This window comes from Bos javanicus, chromosome 15, assembly GCF_032452875.1.
Source record: "Bos javanicus breed banteng chromosome 15, ARS-OSU_banteng_1.0, whole genome shotgun sequence".
Classification (NCBI taxonomy): Eukaryota; Metazoa; Chordata; class Mammalia; order Artiodactyla; family Bovidae; genus Bos; species Bos javanicus.
In genome coordinates this window covers 50,325,172-50,340,820 of record NC_083882.1, presented here as the reverse complement: position 1 = coordinate 50,340,820, position 15,649 = coordinate 50,325,172, and the positions used below count along the sequence as shown (strand labels likewise).

General features: G+C 37.8%; 2 protein-coding genes and 1 non-coding gene across 3 annotated transcripts in view; 1 reads left to right on the top strand and 2 right to left on the bottom strand.

Moving 5' to 3' along the window:
• Positions 1-15,649, bottom strand: part of LOC133226772 (olfactory receptor 51F1-like) — a 460,311-nt gene that overhangs the window by 205,535 nt on the left and 239,127 nt on the right. The window lies entirely within an intron of this gene.
• LOC133227229 (U6 spliceosomal RNA) lies at positions 1,279-1,382 on the bottom strand. Its single transcript, XR_009729781.1, has one exon. It is a non-coding gene; the product is annotated as a U6 spliceosomal RNA (small nuclear RNA).
• Positions 12,211-13,444, top strand: LOC133261357 (olfactory receptor 51A7). The gene has a single exon (XM_061439849.1). It carries the CDS (start codon positions 12,211-12,213, stop codon positions 13,147-13,149), a length of 939 nt encoding a protein of 312 aa, XP_061295833.1. The 3' UTR covers positions 13,150-13,444.

Below are 15,649 nucleotides of genomic sequence, written 5' to 3'. Positions count from 1 at the left end.
GGTAAACATATCAAGAGAAGCTCCCCTACCCCCTTCCCCCATTGCAATCTTTTTGGTTTTGTTTTTTACCTTTGAGCCCTTCCTATGTCAAAAAGTCATCCTTATTGAGCCGCATTAGGCATTACTGACACTTATTCATCATCCTCTCTAAGCCCAGTTCAGTTTCCATGTTTCAGATACACTCATGATACAAAGCCATATTATAAGACAATGTTATGTTAGGGCCCTACTGCACTTACCACGTAACCACACAGTGAAACAGAAATGATTTTAGGCTAGAGGCTTCTCAGCCTCAGTGTACCACATCTGTTGACCAACCTTCATCTACAGATCACTCTTTGAGCTGTCTTTTGAGTTTTGTACTTATGGAACACCAATTCCTATAGCTCTGCTATCCTCTGTAAACAAATGATTTCCCCGAGAAACTTCCTAGAAATTCCCAGAAGAGAGCCTGATACAGGATTGTAGTTTTAACTCACTGGTTCCCATAAGAACATGAAAAGGTCAGACTGCAATATTCCACAGGTTTTAGAGACTTGAACATATCAAGGAGAGCCTGCCTGAGGGATTAGAGAAAGCAGCTGAAGCTACCAATACATTATTTAATTCCAAATTAACTGATACATGATTTTAGGCTCATCACTTCTTAGTTTCTTTTTATTTTCTTACAGTCAATGAAGATGTTTTCCCTTTTTAATTTTTAAAATGTAAATTACATAGAGTAAGATGGATACATCTGGAGTGTATAGCTCAATTTCATTTTTATCTACACATGCAACAAAGTAGCACAGAAACAGGAAAGTGCTAAAATCTCCAAATCTGATTAAGAATTTGTCTTTTTCCAGAGAAGGAGAAATATCATATGACATCCCTTACATGTGGATTCTAAAAACAAATAACTTAACTTACAAAGAAGGAGACTCACAGACTAAGAGAAAGAATTTATGGTTTCCAGGGGGAAGGATGGGGGGAAGGGATGATTAGTTTGGGATGGACATATACAGATTACTACATTTGAAATGGATAACCAACAAGGACATACTGTACAGCACAGGGAACTGTGCTCAATGTTATGTGGCAGCCTGGATGGGAAGGGTATTTCAGGTGAATGGATACATGTATATGGCTGAGTCCCTTCACTGTTCATCTGCGACTATCACAATATTATTAATAGGCTATACCCCAATATGAAATTAAAAGTTAAAAAAAACCTGTCTTTTTCTTTTTAGTACTGTTACTTTTTCTTTGTGTATTTTGAACCTTTCCTATTACATGTATAAACAAAGGGCTTGTTCCAAGAGCCTGCATGTCATCCTTGTTCAGGGGCTGTTCTAATCTCTGTATGGTTCCAATTTTAGTGTATGTGCTGCTGAAATGAATACTTATATGCTTTTAGCAGTGGTTGGAAGTCAGAGTAGGTTGATGTAAGAGGATGCAAGGGGATTCAGACAAGGGTAAGGAGGCAGGAGTCCCTGATTAAGAAGGCAGTGCAGTGTGGCCCACAGGACCATGGGCTTTAGAATCAAGTCTGTTTTCACTCTTGTTTCCACCATTTATTTACGTGCTGGGTGACACCTTAGACAAATCATTGTATGCCTTCTTTCAGATAGGAATATTAGCACCTACTTTATACGATTATTTGGGTATAAACTAATGACACACCTGCAGTGTTTGAGAGTACCTGTAATTGATAGCTAATATCTTAATAACAGCAAATTGTCACATAATTAGGAGATGAGACTGATGGCAGAGAGATGTATTTGATAGTACTGTATGGTGCTCACACTAGAGGTGTTGGATGAGAGGGGTGGGAGGGAGGTCTAAGAGGGAGGGATATATGTATACTGATGGCTGATTCATGTTGTTGTATGGCAGAAATCGATACAACATTGTAAAGCAATTGTCCTCCAATTAAAAACAAATTGAAAAAAATAGTACTGCATGGTTCTCATAGATGAGCCTCTTCAGGTGGAGAGACAGCAGACTTACATATTTGTAACTTTTGTACCCAAGTGTTAACATTTCCCAGGAAAAAGTGTATAAATAACTTAATCAGAAAAATCAGAGTATATTTACAACTAACTTTGCAAATTCCTAAAATAGTTTAATACTAGAGTTGGGGTACATTTTCTATAAAGGGTCAGATAGTGAATATTTTAGGCTTCTTTAAAATTTAGGGTCTTACAGTCTTTGTTGCAACTACTCAACTTGACATTGTAGCACAAAAAGTTATATACAATACTTAAACAATAAACATAGATGTCTTCCAGTAAAACCTCATTTATGGACACTATAAATCAAATTTTGTATAATTTTCACATGTTATAGATATTATTTTTTTTTCCTGACCACTAAAAAAGGTAAAGCCATTTGTAACTCATTGGTTGTATAAAAGCAAGTTGTAGACCATACTCGACCTGAGAACCATTGTTTGCTGATTCCTAGTTTAAGTGAAGAAAATATTTTTAGATTCAAAATAAAGATAAGGGCTTCACCATGCAATTAAGACATGAAAATCTAATTGGCTTTGAATTAAAGTAACTTTTTTTTTCATTGTAAGCAACAGATATTTTAATTGTTTCATATTACCTTCACATACATTCTTTTTTTTTAATTTAAATTTTGGAACATTCCACTTTTTCTGCTTATCTTGGCAAATCACACTGGAAGAGTGAGCCAGAAATTAATGAAATTGATTACTTTAAGGAGTGGGGGAAATAAGTAATGGGAGTCAGGGAAGGAATGACATCTATGAATACAACTTTTATTATAGTTTTGACTTTTGAAATCATTTTGTGTATTCAGAAAATTAAATCAACATGAGAGGAAAAACTCAATTCAAAGAGAAGCATTTCAAATGAATAAAAATTATGGGGTGAAGAGAGGAGGAGCAAGTGAGAACCTATTCCACATAACTCCTGAAGAGAATACTTTGATCGTATATATGCATTTAAAGACAAAAAGGACATATAAACCTTGAAATCTTTTTAATCTTTTGGCCACACCACATGGTATGTGGGATCTTAGTTCTCCAACCAAGGATTGAATTCGTGCAGAGTCTTAACCACTGGACCACCAGGGAAGTCCCTACAAATCTTGAACTCTTAATAGGTTTATTTTTCAGAGTACAAATATATAGCAATTCTGAAACTATTTTGTGTATATTACAGAACTAAGGAAATGAGTAAATATTTCAATAATTTTGAAAGTAAATATTTCAGTTGGGAAGCCAAGGAAGAATACTGTGAGGCAGGATTAGAACTGGAGGCATAATTATGAATTTATAATTTCTAAAATACATGTTTTTGAACCTCTTATATGGCACCTGAAAGGATCTATGAACAGTGACACACTGGTAGCAATGAATGCATGCAACCAGCACTCAGATCTTGATTTTGAAATACCAGTTCTCACTGAAAACAAACAAACAAACAAAAGAGTTCCTTGAAGACATGGCTGGTTTCCAGTCTGGAGAAAAGAAGGTAAAAGATGAATTTAGAACATCTTGTTGTACCAGAAAAGAAGGAACTGCTCAATAAAATTATGGGAGGCAGGTCAAAAGGATATAGGAGCTGTCTGGATGGGACTCCTGCAGATCAAACCTCACGAAATTTGAGCATCAAAATAAATGATGGTAATGAACCCACTGAATGAGAAAGCATGTGTCCTATACACGCTACTATACAAAAAATACATAACTACTAAGGACCTACTGTATCTACAGGGAACTCTACTCAGTACTCTGTAATGACCTACATGGGAAAGAATGTAGGAAAGAGTGGATGAATGTGTATGTATAACTGATTCATTTTGCTGTATAGCAGAAACCAGAACAACATTGCAAATCAACTGTATAGCCATAAAAAATAATTAAAAAAAAGGGCTTCCCAGGTGGCCCTAGTGGTAAAGAATCCACCTGCCAAAGCAGGAGACACAAGTGATGTGGGTTTGATCCCTGGGTCAGGAGATCCACTGGAGAAGGAAATGACAACCCACTCCAGTATACTTGTCTGGGAAAGCCTAAGGAAGAGGAGCCTGACAGGCTAGTCCAATGGGTCCCAAAGAGTTGGATATGACTGAGCACATATGTATAATATTAAGATTGCTATGACATCTTAATGAACTGATGCTTTTATCATTGCAAAATGTTTCCTTTTAACTTGGTGATGCAGTTCACTTCAGTTCAGTTCAGTTGCTCAGTCTTGTACAATTCTTTGCGACCGCGTGAATCATGGCATCTGGTCCCATCACTTCATGGGAAATAGATGGGGAAACAGTGGAAACAGTGTCAAACTTTATTTTTTTGGGCTCCAAAATCACTGCAGATGGTGATTGCAGTCATGAAATTAAAAGACGCTTACTCCTTGAAAGGAAAGTTATGACCAACCTAGATAGCATATTCAAAAGCAGAGACATTACTTTGCCAACAAAGGTCCATCTAGTCAAGGCTTTCGTTTTTCCAATGGTCATGTATGGATGTGAGAGTTGGACTGTGAAGACAGCTGAGTGCCGAAGAATTGATGCTTTTGAACTGTGGTGTTGGAGAAGACTCTTGCGAGTCCCTTGGACGGCAAGGAGATCCAACCAGTCCATTCTAAAGGAGATCAGTCCTGGGTGTTCTTTGGAAGGAATGATGCTGAAGCCAAAATTCCAGTACTTTGGCCACCTCATGCGAAGAGTTGACTCATTGGAAAAGACCCTGATGCTGGGAGGGATTGGGGGCAGGATGAAAAGGGGACGACAGAGGATGAGATGGCTGGATGGCATCACCAACTTGATGGACGTGAGTTTGAGTGAACTCCAGGAGATGGTGATAGACAGGCAGGCATGGTGTGCTGCAGTTCATGGGGTTGTAAAGAGTCGGACATGACTGAGTGACTGAATTGAACTGAACTGAACTGGACTGCAGCATGCCAGGCCTCTTTGTCCATCACCAACTCTCGAAGTTTACTCCAACTCATGACCATTGAATTGGTGATGCCATGGAACCATCTCATCCTCTGTTGGCCCCTTCTCTTCCCACCTTCAATCTTTACCAGCATCAGGGTCTTCTCAAATGAGTCAGTTCTTCGCATCAGGTGGCCAAAGTATTGGAGTTTCAGCTTTAGCATCAGTCCTTCCAAAGAACATTCAAGACTGATTTCCTTTAGGACAGACTTGTTGGATCTCCTTGCAGTCCAAGGGACTTGCAAGAGTCTTCTCCAACACCACAGTTCAGAAACATCAATTCTCCAGCACTTAGCTCTCACATCCATACATAACTACTGGAAAAACCATAGCCTTGACTAGACGGACCTTTGTTGGCAAAGTAATGTCTCTGCTTTTTAATATGCTGTCTAGCATGGTCATAATTTTTCTTCCAAGGAACAAGTGTCTTTTAATTTCATAGCTGCATTCACCATCTGCAGAGATTTTGGAGCCCCGTAAAATAAAGTCTGTCACCGTTTGTACTATTTGCCCATCTATTTCCCATGAAGTGATGGGATCAGATGTGATGATTTTAGTTTTCTGAATGTTGAGTCTTAAACCAACTTTTTCACTCTCCTCTTTCACTTTCATCAAGAGGCTTTTTAGTTCCTCTTCACTTTCTGCCATAAGGATGGTGTCATCTGCATATCTGAGGTTATTGGTATTTCTCCTGGTAATCTTGATTCCAGCTTTATCCAATCCAGCATTTCTCATGATGTACTCTGCATATAAGTTAAATAAGCAGGGTAACAATATCCAGCCTTGATGTGCTCCTTTCCCAATTTGGAACCAGTCTGTTGTTCCATGTCCAGTTTTAACTATTGCTTCCTGACCTGCATTCAGATTTCTCAAGAGGCAGGTAAGGTGGTCTGGTATTCCCATTTCTTTAAGAAGTTTCCCAAGTTTGTTGTGGTCCACACAATCAAAGACTTTGGCATAGTCAATAAAGTAGAAGTAGATATTTTTCTGGAACTCTTTCTTTTTAAATGATCCAGTGGATGTTGGCAATTTGATCTCTTGTTCCTCTGCCTTTTCTTACTTTACATCCCATGTGCCCTGGAATTTATGGTCACACTCACCATTTGTATTGGAATGCATGACATTTTCCCCATCCTTTTACACTAAACTTATCTGTGTCTTTTTATTTCCCATGCAATGTAGTCAGAATGTTTTTTAATCTTGTGTGACACGAGTTCTTTGGAATCTTTAGCCCAATATAGTTAATACAATGATTAATACTTTGATTTTATGTTTGTCATTATTTTATGTTTCCTCATTATGTCATCTGTTTTCTCTTCTCTGTCACAACTTTACTCACTTCTTTTGAGTCTTTAAATCAAATCAGTTCAAGTAAGTTTTGGTATTCCATTTTATTTATTCAGTTGACTGTTTGGCTATACTTTTTTGTTTCTGTTTTTTGTAGTTGCTCCTTGGGTTATGGAATGCAACCTTAACTTATCAGAGTCCACCCATGAATTAATATATTCTACCTCACCCAAAAATCCTACTACTGGGCATATACCCTGAGAAAGCCACAATATTAAAAGACACAGTGTACCACAATCTTCATTGCAGCATTATTTACAATAGCCATGTTGTGGAAGCAACCTAGATGTGCGTCTATGGATGAATGTATAAAGAAGCTATGGTACATATATACCATGGAATATTACTTATTTATAAAAAGAACACATTTGAGTTAGTTCTAGTGAGGTGAATGAACCTAGAATTTGTTACATAGAATAAAGCAAGTCAGGAAGAGAAAAGCAAATGTCATATATTAATGCATAGAATCTAGTAAAATGATACTGATGAACCTATTTACAGGGAAGAAATGGAGACACACATGTAGAAAATGGGCTTGTGGATACAGTAGGGGAAGAAGAGAGTGGGACAAATGGAGGAAAGCACTGACATATATACACTACGTATGGAAAACAGATCCCCAGTGAGAAGCTGCTGTATAACACAAGGCGGCCTGCAGCCTGGAGCTCTGTGATAACCTAAAATGGTGGGGGAGGGGAGGGGAGGAAGGCTCAATAGAGACGGGGTATATGTATGATTATGGCTGATTCGCATTGTTGTACAGCAGAAACCAACACCAAATTGAAAAGCAATTTTTCACCAATCAAAACATAAATTTGAAAAAACAAAATAAAATATTATACTACTCCATAGGCAGTGTAAGAAATTTTTAACAGTATACATTTGTTTATCTCATTTTGACCTGTATGCAATTATTGCTGAGTTCATATTTCTACCTTTGTTACAAATCTCTCAATGTACTGTATTTTTTTTAACCTTAAAAAGTTAATCCTCTTTCCTAGCAAATGAGAAAGGATAAAAATATTTTATGTTTACTCACATATTCACCCCTTTTAATAAATGTCATTCTTTTCTGTTTAATCTAAGTCTCCATCTTGTACTATTTTACATCAGCCTGGAGTGCATATAATTTTGGAATACTTGGTTAGAAATCTAACAGGAAGTGGTAGAACATGTCTATTTCAAGGCTCATCTAATCACATTTGCCAAAAATGGGTCAAATTAGTGAAATCACTGATAAACTATCTTATAGTTTATAAAGTGCCTTCATAAACATTTGATATTTTGTATATTATTTTTCCATTTTGTCGATGATTAAACTGAAGTAAAAGGTAGGTGGTATAATCTCAAACTAGAACTCAAATATTTTGATAACAAATAGCCTATTCTTTTGCCTCTATTGCTTAGTCTCTGTGACTGACACATATCGAGCATCCTTCATCAATATGATTTCCAGCATACTTTTTTAACTTGAGTAGTTTTCTAATTGTATTTTGCCTCAATTGGTCTCTAGCTCCTATTGGGGTTCCTGGGTACCAAAGAGTTAATGTACTATGTTGCCCGGGTCCAGCCCCGGTGGATCCAGGGAATTCGAAGGGGAGACAGCATCCACGAGGATCAGGAAACAACTGCTTAATTAAACGTTAGTTAAGGATATAAAGAGTGGTTAAATAAGGATAGCTCAGTGAGGAAATTCAGTGGAGAAAAGAGGCTGAATAATTCAGCCAGAAGGTAAGAGAAAGAACGACATGGGGAGACCAAGTTTTGGTGAACAAGGCCCGCACTTTATTTTCCAAAGTAGTTTTTATACCTTAAGTTATGCATAGAGGATAATGGGGGAAGGGGTAGAGTCATGCAGTAAGCCAGGCTTTCTTCCTGCAAACTTATCATATGCAAAAGTTTAGGTGATTTGCATCATCTTCTGGCCCGCAGGCCTGTTAACATTTTAAGACCCTTTCTTCAGAAAACTTATTTTTCTCTAAAGGTGATTATTCTAAAGTCAGGCGCCAGCCTCCAAAAAGCACTGGATAAAGTTGCATTCTTTTAGGGCAAAGGTGAGGTGGGCTCAATCAAGAAAAGAATTAACTCAAGGGCCCAAGGTTACAAACATTGAGGCTACTACTTACATTTCTATACACCCATTATATCAATCAATACACTGCCAAGGACACAGTAGGTAAGGGCTATGGAGACTTAGCAGCAAACATTAGCCCAACAAGTGAAAAACCCTTCACCAATACAATTTCTAATCAATCTTTTAACTACTCAAAGGAATCTGTGTTTAGACAGTTTAGAACATCTCCTGCCTCTCACAGTTGGGAGGCTCTGAACAATCACATGTGGCCGGAAAAACCTATTCAGGCAGGGTAGAGGATTTCCAAAGGAGTTTGTAGGTTGAAACACTGTCACACCCAGGAATTTTAACTGGAGCTGTAAGCTAACTCTTTTTTCATAGAGAGGTAGTGGGGGACAGCCCCCTGTAAAGTCAGAGGTGTAGGTGAAAGCACAAAGCAGAAAGTAGGCAGACTCTGGTTTGGAGGGTAGATGCTGGAGAATTTCCAGGGGGACTCCTGAGGCTCGATCCCACCTTTGCGTATGCCAAGCCTCCTTCCTTATGACCTTTGCCACAGGCAGAGCTCGCTCCCAGCACTATGTCAAACCCTTTTTTACTTAAGTTTCCTGGGAGATTACAGAGAGCTGGCTACTTTTTTATTCAGCCCAAGGGGCTGCATCCCAGAGGGAAATAGAAGTAGATGCATCTAGATAAATTAAATGTTAAAGTTGAAATTTCTTGCTCTTCTCCATTCAGGGATATACTGAGCATCCAGTATTGGTATGTGCAAGTAGTTAAAACTCCTCTTGAAAACCCAAAGATAAGGCTTTGTGAAACACTTCATATCTGAAGAAATGACTATGGGGAGGAAGAAGTAGCTTGAGAGAGAGAGAGAGACTCTGTATGTGTGTGTGTGTGTGTGTGTGTGTGTATAAAGCGAGTATGGATGGGGTTTTGTGGTCTGAAGGTTAAAAATAATTTTATTAAATCTGATATTAGCAGGATCCCATTTATTGGATAATATGAAAAGTAATAACAAGCCTTAATGTCAACTGAAAAAATAAAAAACCTTCTTTGGCCAGTCTAGGACTTGATGTGAAGAAGAAATGGTTAGGAAATTTTTGTTGAAATATTTAATAGTAGCTGATACTTACTAATATATTCAGTATGCAAAAACTATATCGGACTTTCTAAGATAATTATGTTAGATAGATATTATTGTTTACAATATTTAACAGAAGAGTAAACACCAGAAGCTTACCCAAGTTCACACAGCTGGTAATCTGCAAAGATGAGACATGTACCCAGATGTTTCTGTATCAGACTTGAGGGTTTATTTTTTACCTTAAAGAATGGAAATTCTAAGAAATCTAGGCAATGTTTGAACTGATGATCATCTCCTTGAAATATTCCGTGGGAGTATACTCTATCCCACTCTTAATTTTTCTTCCTGTTGTCTGGATGTTCTTGAGCAAGATGCTCTCAACAATCTTGCTACTCTTCAGGGTTCAATCTGAGATTTCAATTTTGTATTTTGCACAGTTTCCTAAGGGATCTCTTCTATTCCAATGACCATAGATATCAACTACCAGTTCAATATTTCTGATTTGATGACCAATATTTCTGTTGAGCTGTTTTTCCTGAAGTTCAGACTCTGTATTCAAAAGCATAGTGTGTTAGAACAAGTTTACCACTGAAAATGTATGTGAATGGACTGAGCATAAATATCCCTTGTTTACCACTACAAAAGAAAGGGAGATGGCACGAAGAAATGATTCTATGTCTTATATTTGTTCCACTCGCATTCACTCTTTGCATGCCTCCCAAGAAACTTTCATATTCTAGAAACTATGTTGATGGCAGATATGTGAAGACAAATAAAATCCCATCTATGTTTTACAGTATTTAGCGGTCTGTGTATATGATGGGGGTTTGGTTGGGTAGGTATACATGAAAATAGTACATTATAAAAGTATAGAAGAGACTATAGTAAAAACTGCACAGCTGATACATTCCCTGAAGACCAAAAGCAATACCCCTTAGCCAAAAAAAGCAAAAAAGGAAGGGTTATATACTTTTGGGAAATGAGGACTTCCTCCTGGAGTGGAAGGATCAGTGTAAAATTTGCTAAATAGGCAAAGTTTGACAGATTACATACAGAATGACGTTTACAGCATTTGAAAATCTACTACCATCTCCAAAATGCACTTTCTTTGGACTTGGAAGGAGGCTTGCTGCCATGGTGGAAGATAAATAAGATCTATCCAACTGCTTAGGGGCTCCAAGTTGGCAGGTGAGGCTCATTTACAAGCTGACAAAACAGAACTGCATAGAAAATACCCCAACATGTTGATATATAATATGAACCAAGGGCTGCTGCATATTTATTACATTTTCTTGGTTATCCTCTAAAGAATTACAAAATAAAATATCAATTCACAAACTTCAACTTAGCCAAATGATTTCCAATGTCCCCTATATTTTCCCTTGGAGACTGATGATTTTTCATCTGTTGCAATTTGAACTTGAAAATAAATTCTCTAATGAGGTTAATGCCTCACATGAACTCTTTACTTCCTTTGTCTCTCCCTTTATTTTTGTGTTTTGCCATTATTTTTGTGCAATTGAAATTATTACTTTAATAAGTTGTATTTACATATGCATGTATTCATTATGCTTACCAAATACAAATGGGATTTATAATGGTTAGCTTAAATCTGCGTATTTCTCTGGTAATTTATATCAATTATCCAACACTGGGATATCTTAAAGCTCAAAGATTTCATAAGCTGCAAGACTGTATATTTTACCTTTGAAAACATAATCTGTGAACTCTTTAATGACATTGTTCAGTTGATAAGTTGTGTCCAATTCTTTGCACTCAGGCTGCCCTGTCATTCACTGTCTCCCAGTTTGTTTAGATTCATGTAAGAGATTTTAACAATAAAATCAAAATTTAGTTTAATACATAGGTGGACTTAAAATTTTTACCTTACAAAGGTAAATGTAATGATTGGGATATTTTTCATTTTGAATTTCTTTGACTAATTCAGTCATAGAGATAAAAATATAAGATAATTGATCAAGAGAAACAAGATGAATATGATACGAATGTATGGCTTCAAAATTTTCTCTTGAAATAATAAATAATAACTTGAAGTGTGGGCCAAAGGTGCTTGAGCTAGAAACTATCATATTTTGTGTTTGAAAATGAAGGCATTACAGATACTTAACTCCCAAGGGTGTATCCATGTTCCATTTCTCCTAGCTTTTCATTTGAAAACCACTATATCATCAACATTAATATATTCCAGATAATTGTTCATGATTTTTTGAACCTAGAGTGGTATTTATGCTCATGTATAAAATAGAGTAATAAATACCAAGATCATAAATTTAAGAATTAAATTAGTTTATAAATTAACTTTCTAGCATTTGCTATTCACCATAGTGTAGATATCTACAGGGATCTCTGTGTAGGAGAACTATTGAAGATCATGTGGAAAAGCTGTAGAAAAGATTCTGAGTATCTGTCAGTAACTCAATCAAAGCAGCTCTGCTTTGATCTGAGTTTCATATTTGGCTAGAAATGTTGGAAAACCATCACCTTAGGATAAATTACTGTAAGTAAAATTCCTATGTTAGAGGACATGAACATGGTTAAGGCTTTTTGATAAATGTTGGCAGTTCCTTTTTATTAATATTTTGTCAAATATATGCTTCTGTATATAGTGTAAGAAAAACTGCTCATCTCCCTCTGCCCCTCCCCATTCCTGTCCAGCACTGAGCTTTATCCAAAAGTGTTACTGCTTTTTGTTTATGTGATTTCAGATCTGGCTAAAGAGTTCATATTCCCACTTCTCATGGCTGTTCTCAATAACTCTGAGGTCCAGCTTTTCCTTCTGATTGGAATTCCAGGATTGGAACATGCCCACGAGTGGATCTCCATTCCCATTTGCCTCCTATATCTGCTTGCCATCATGGGCAACAGTACCATTCTCTTTATCATAAAGACAGAGCCCTCACTTCATGAACCCATGTATTATTTTCTTGCCATGTTGGCTATCTCTGACCTGGGCCTGTCCTTCTCCTCTCTCCCTACCATGCTGAGAATCTTCTTGTTCAATGCCATGGAAATTTCACCCAATGCCTGCTTTGCTCAAGAATTTTTCATCCATGGATTCACAGTCATGGAGTCCTCAGTACTGCTGGTTATGTCTTTGGATCGCTTTCTTGCCATTCACAATCCCCTGAGATATAATTCTCTCCTCACTAGCAACAGAGTTGCTAAAATGGGACCGATTTTAGCCACCAGGAGCCTTCTCTTAGTGCTTCCATTTCCTTTCACGCTAAGGAGATTGAAATATTGTCAGAAGAATGTCCTTTCTCACTCATACTGTCTTCATCAGGATACCATGAAGCTGGCCTGCTCTGATAACAAGATCAATGTTATCTATGGTTTCTTTGTTGCTCTGTGTACTATGCTGGATTTGGCTTTCATTATTCTTTCTTATACACTGATCCTGAAGACTGTACTCAGCATTGCATCTTTGGCAGAGAGACTTAAGACCCTAAACACCTGTGTCTCCCATTTCTGTGCTGTACTCATTTTCTATGTGCCCATCATTACTCTGGCTGCCATGCATCGCTTTGCCAAGCACAAAAGCCCCCTCGCTATAATCCTTATTGCAGACATATTCTTGTTGTTGCCACCCCTAATGAATCCCATTGTGTATTGTGTAAAGACTCAACAAATCTGGGAGAAAGTCTTGGAGAAGCTATCTAATGTATGTAGGAGATAAGATGAGGATGAGATTTTGGATGGCATCACCAATTCAATGGACATGAACTTAGGCAAACTCCAGGAGATAGTGAAGGACAAGGAGGCCTGGCGTGCTGCAGTCTGTGTGGTTGCAAAGGGTCGGACACAGTTTAGTGACTGACCGACAACAACAAGAGACAAGAATTGAATATTTAGGCAATAAATTGTTGACCAGTATTTATTGGCATCTACAATATATTCAGGACTTTCCCTGATGGCTCAACAGGTAAAAGAATTCACCTGCAATGCAGGAGACACGGGAGATGCAAGTTCAATCCCTGGGTCAGGAAGATCCCCTGGAGAAGAAAATGGCAATCCACTCCAGTATTCTTGCCTGAAAAATCCCACGCACAGAGCCTGGCAGGGTAGTGTCTATGGCGTCACAAAGAGCTGGACATGGATGAGCAACTAAGCACACACAGTGTATTCAATGTTACAGCATTTACCATTTAATGGAAGACTGGGGGGAGAGTGAAAAGCTGTGCAGTATGGAATTTATTATAAAGTCAAGAATACATTATGAATAGAGCATTTAATTTGAGAAATAGTGATGGAATATTTAAAAGTAGTATGAGTGAACCAGATTTTGGTACTTTTAAATGTCTTCGGAGGAGTCTGAGCCTCAGAATTCTCACAGGAAGGTGCAGTTCATTTCTTCCCTTTTCCCATCATTTCTGGGTTACATACGTTGCAAAGTTTAACAATCACAATATTAGATACAAAGGACTTCATCCTAGGTCCCTCAGAGCATTTTAAACGCTCACAGTCGCCTAAATCAAGGAATCTTTTCTGACAGTGACCTTCAGCTTTGCCCAGCATTCCTGTCCCCTGTATCTAATATCAAATTATTGCTTTCTAATTTTCCACTGGTTAATGTTTACTCACTTAGCTCTAGCCGTACTGGCACTGGTCTTTTTGTTTTTCCTACAACCTTTCGGTTTTGGGGTTTTTTTCTGTCTTTGTTTTTTTTCCCACCTCAGACCATTGACATTTATTCTGCATTTTTGGAATGCTTTTCCTTTCAATATTTCATATCTCACATAATTTAGAATTTTATTGAACCCCCCATTTGGTTTCCTTCAGAGCACTTGGTGCTATCTGAAATGGTTACTCACTGATTTTTCTATTGTCTGTGTCTCTCAGCTCTTTAACAACCTAGAGGGGAGGGATGGGGAAGGAGGCGGAGGGATAGTCAAGAGGGAGGGGACATAGGTATACCTGTGGCTGATTCATGATGATATTTGGCAGAAACCAACACAATGCTGTAAAGCAATTATCCTCCAATTAAAAATAAAACAAAAAAACAAAAATATAAACCAAGAACAAAGTCTTTCTTTAATATTTTGCCCACTGTGTTTCTAGGATGCAGACTCTGCCTAGGAAAACACACACACACACACACACACTCAACAAATACTTGTGGCCTGAGGGAACATTCCTTCACTCACACAGTTTGGGCTTCCCTGGTAGCTCAGCTGGTAAAGAATCCGCCTGCAATGCAGGAGACCCCAGTTCAATTCCCCGGTCAGGAAGATCCACTGGAGAAGGAAATGGAGACCCAATCCAGTATTCTTGCCTGGGAAATCCCATGGACAGAGGAGCCAGGTGGGGTACAGACCATGCGGTCGTGAAGAGTTGGACACCACTGAATGACTAAGCATAGCACAGTACAGCACAGAGTTTTGTCTACTTAAATTCTGCTTGTTCTTTAAGAATCAGCTAGGACATTCCCCTTGGAAAATTTTCCTTTTTTTTTTGGGAAGGAAGTGGTTCTCCTTCACCTCAGGGCTGTTTCAGAGGTTCTTCTCTGACTGATTACACAGTCTCCATGGTATGTTTTATTCTGTGTCATTAGGCTTTGTTTTAGGAATGAAAGTAACTAAAAATTATTTGAAGCTAAAAAACATGCTAAGAATTGTTTTGAAACTTTCATATATATATGTGTGTATATATATACATATGTATAAAATACTTGGACTACGTAAAAAGCCTTGTGGGATAGACATTGTTAGATTCATTTTAATAGAAAAAGTTCCTAAGTTCACAGTTAGAATGCAGAACTTTCTCAAAACTGACTCCAAGTTTACTCTACTGACTAGTATGTCACAATAACTCTTTAATTCATTATAAGATATAAGAGAACATGACTCCCACTGAAGGATTGAAATTGCCTGTAGATGGCATACGTATTGTTTCCAGATGTGGAGTTGCAATGTATGCTTCAGTATTTGTAGTGGCTTTGTGATTGTTTTGAAGTTTTGTGGGGGCTTCTCAAGTGAAACTAGTGATAAAGAACCTGCCTGACAATGAGGGAAACACATGAGCAGTGGGTTCAATCCATAAACCACTCATGATACTCAAGGACATATTCTATTTGCTGTCTATAAGTAATCTTGGATCTTTCAAGTGGTATCATCGAAGGTTCCCACATAGCTGTCATTGGAAACAGTTTTCTTATGCCAGACTGGATGGAGCACTGG

Excerpts from the sequence above, each read along its gene's own strand:
- LOC133261357 (XM_061439849.1), top strand. The coding sequence starts at position 12,211 with ATGGCTGTTCTCAATAACTCTGAGGTCCAGCTTTTCCTTCTGATTGGA.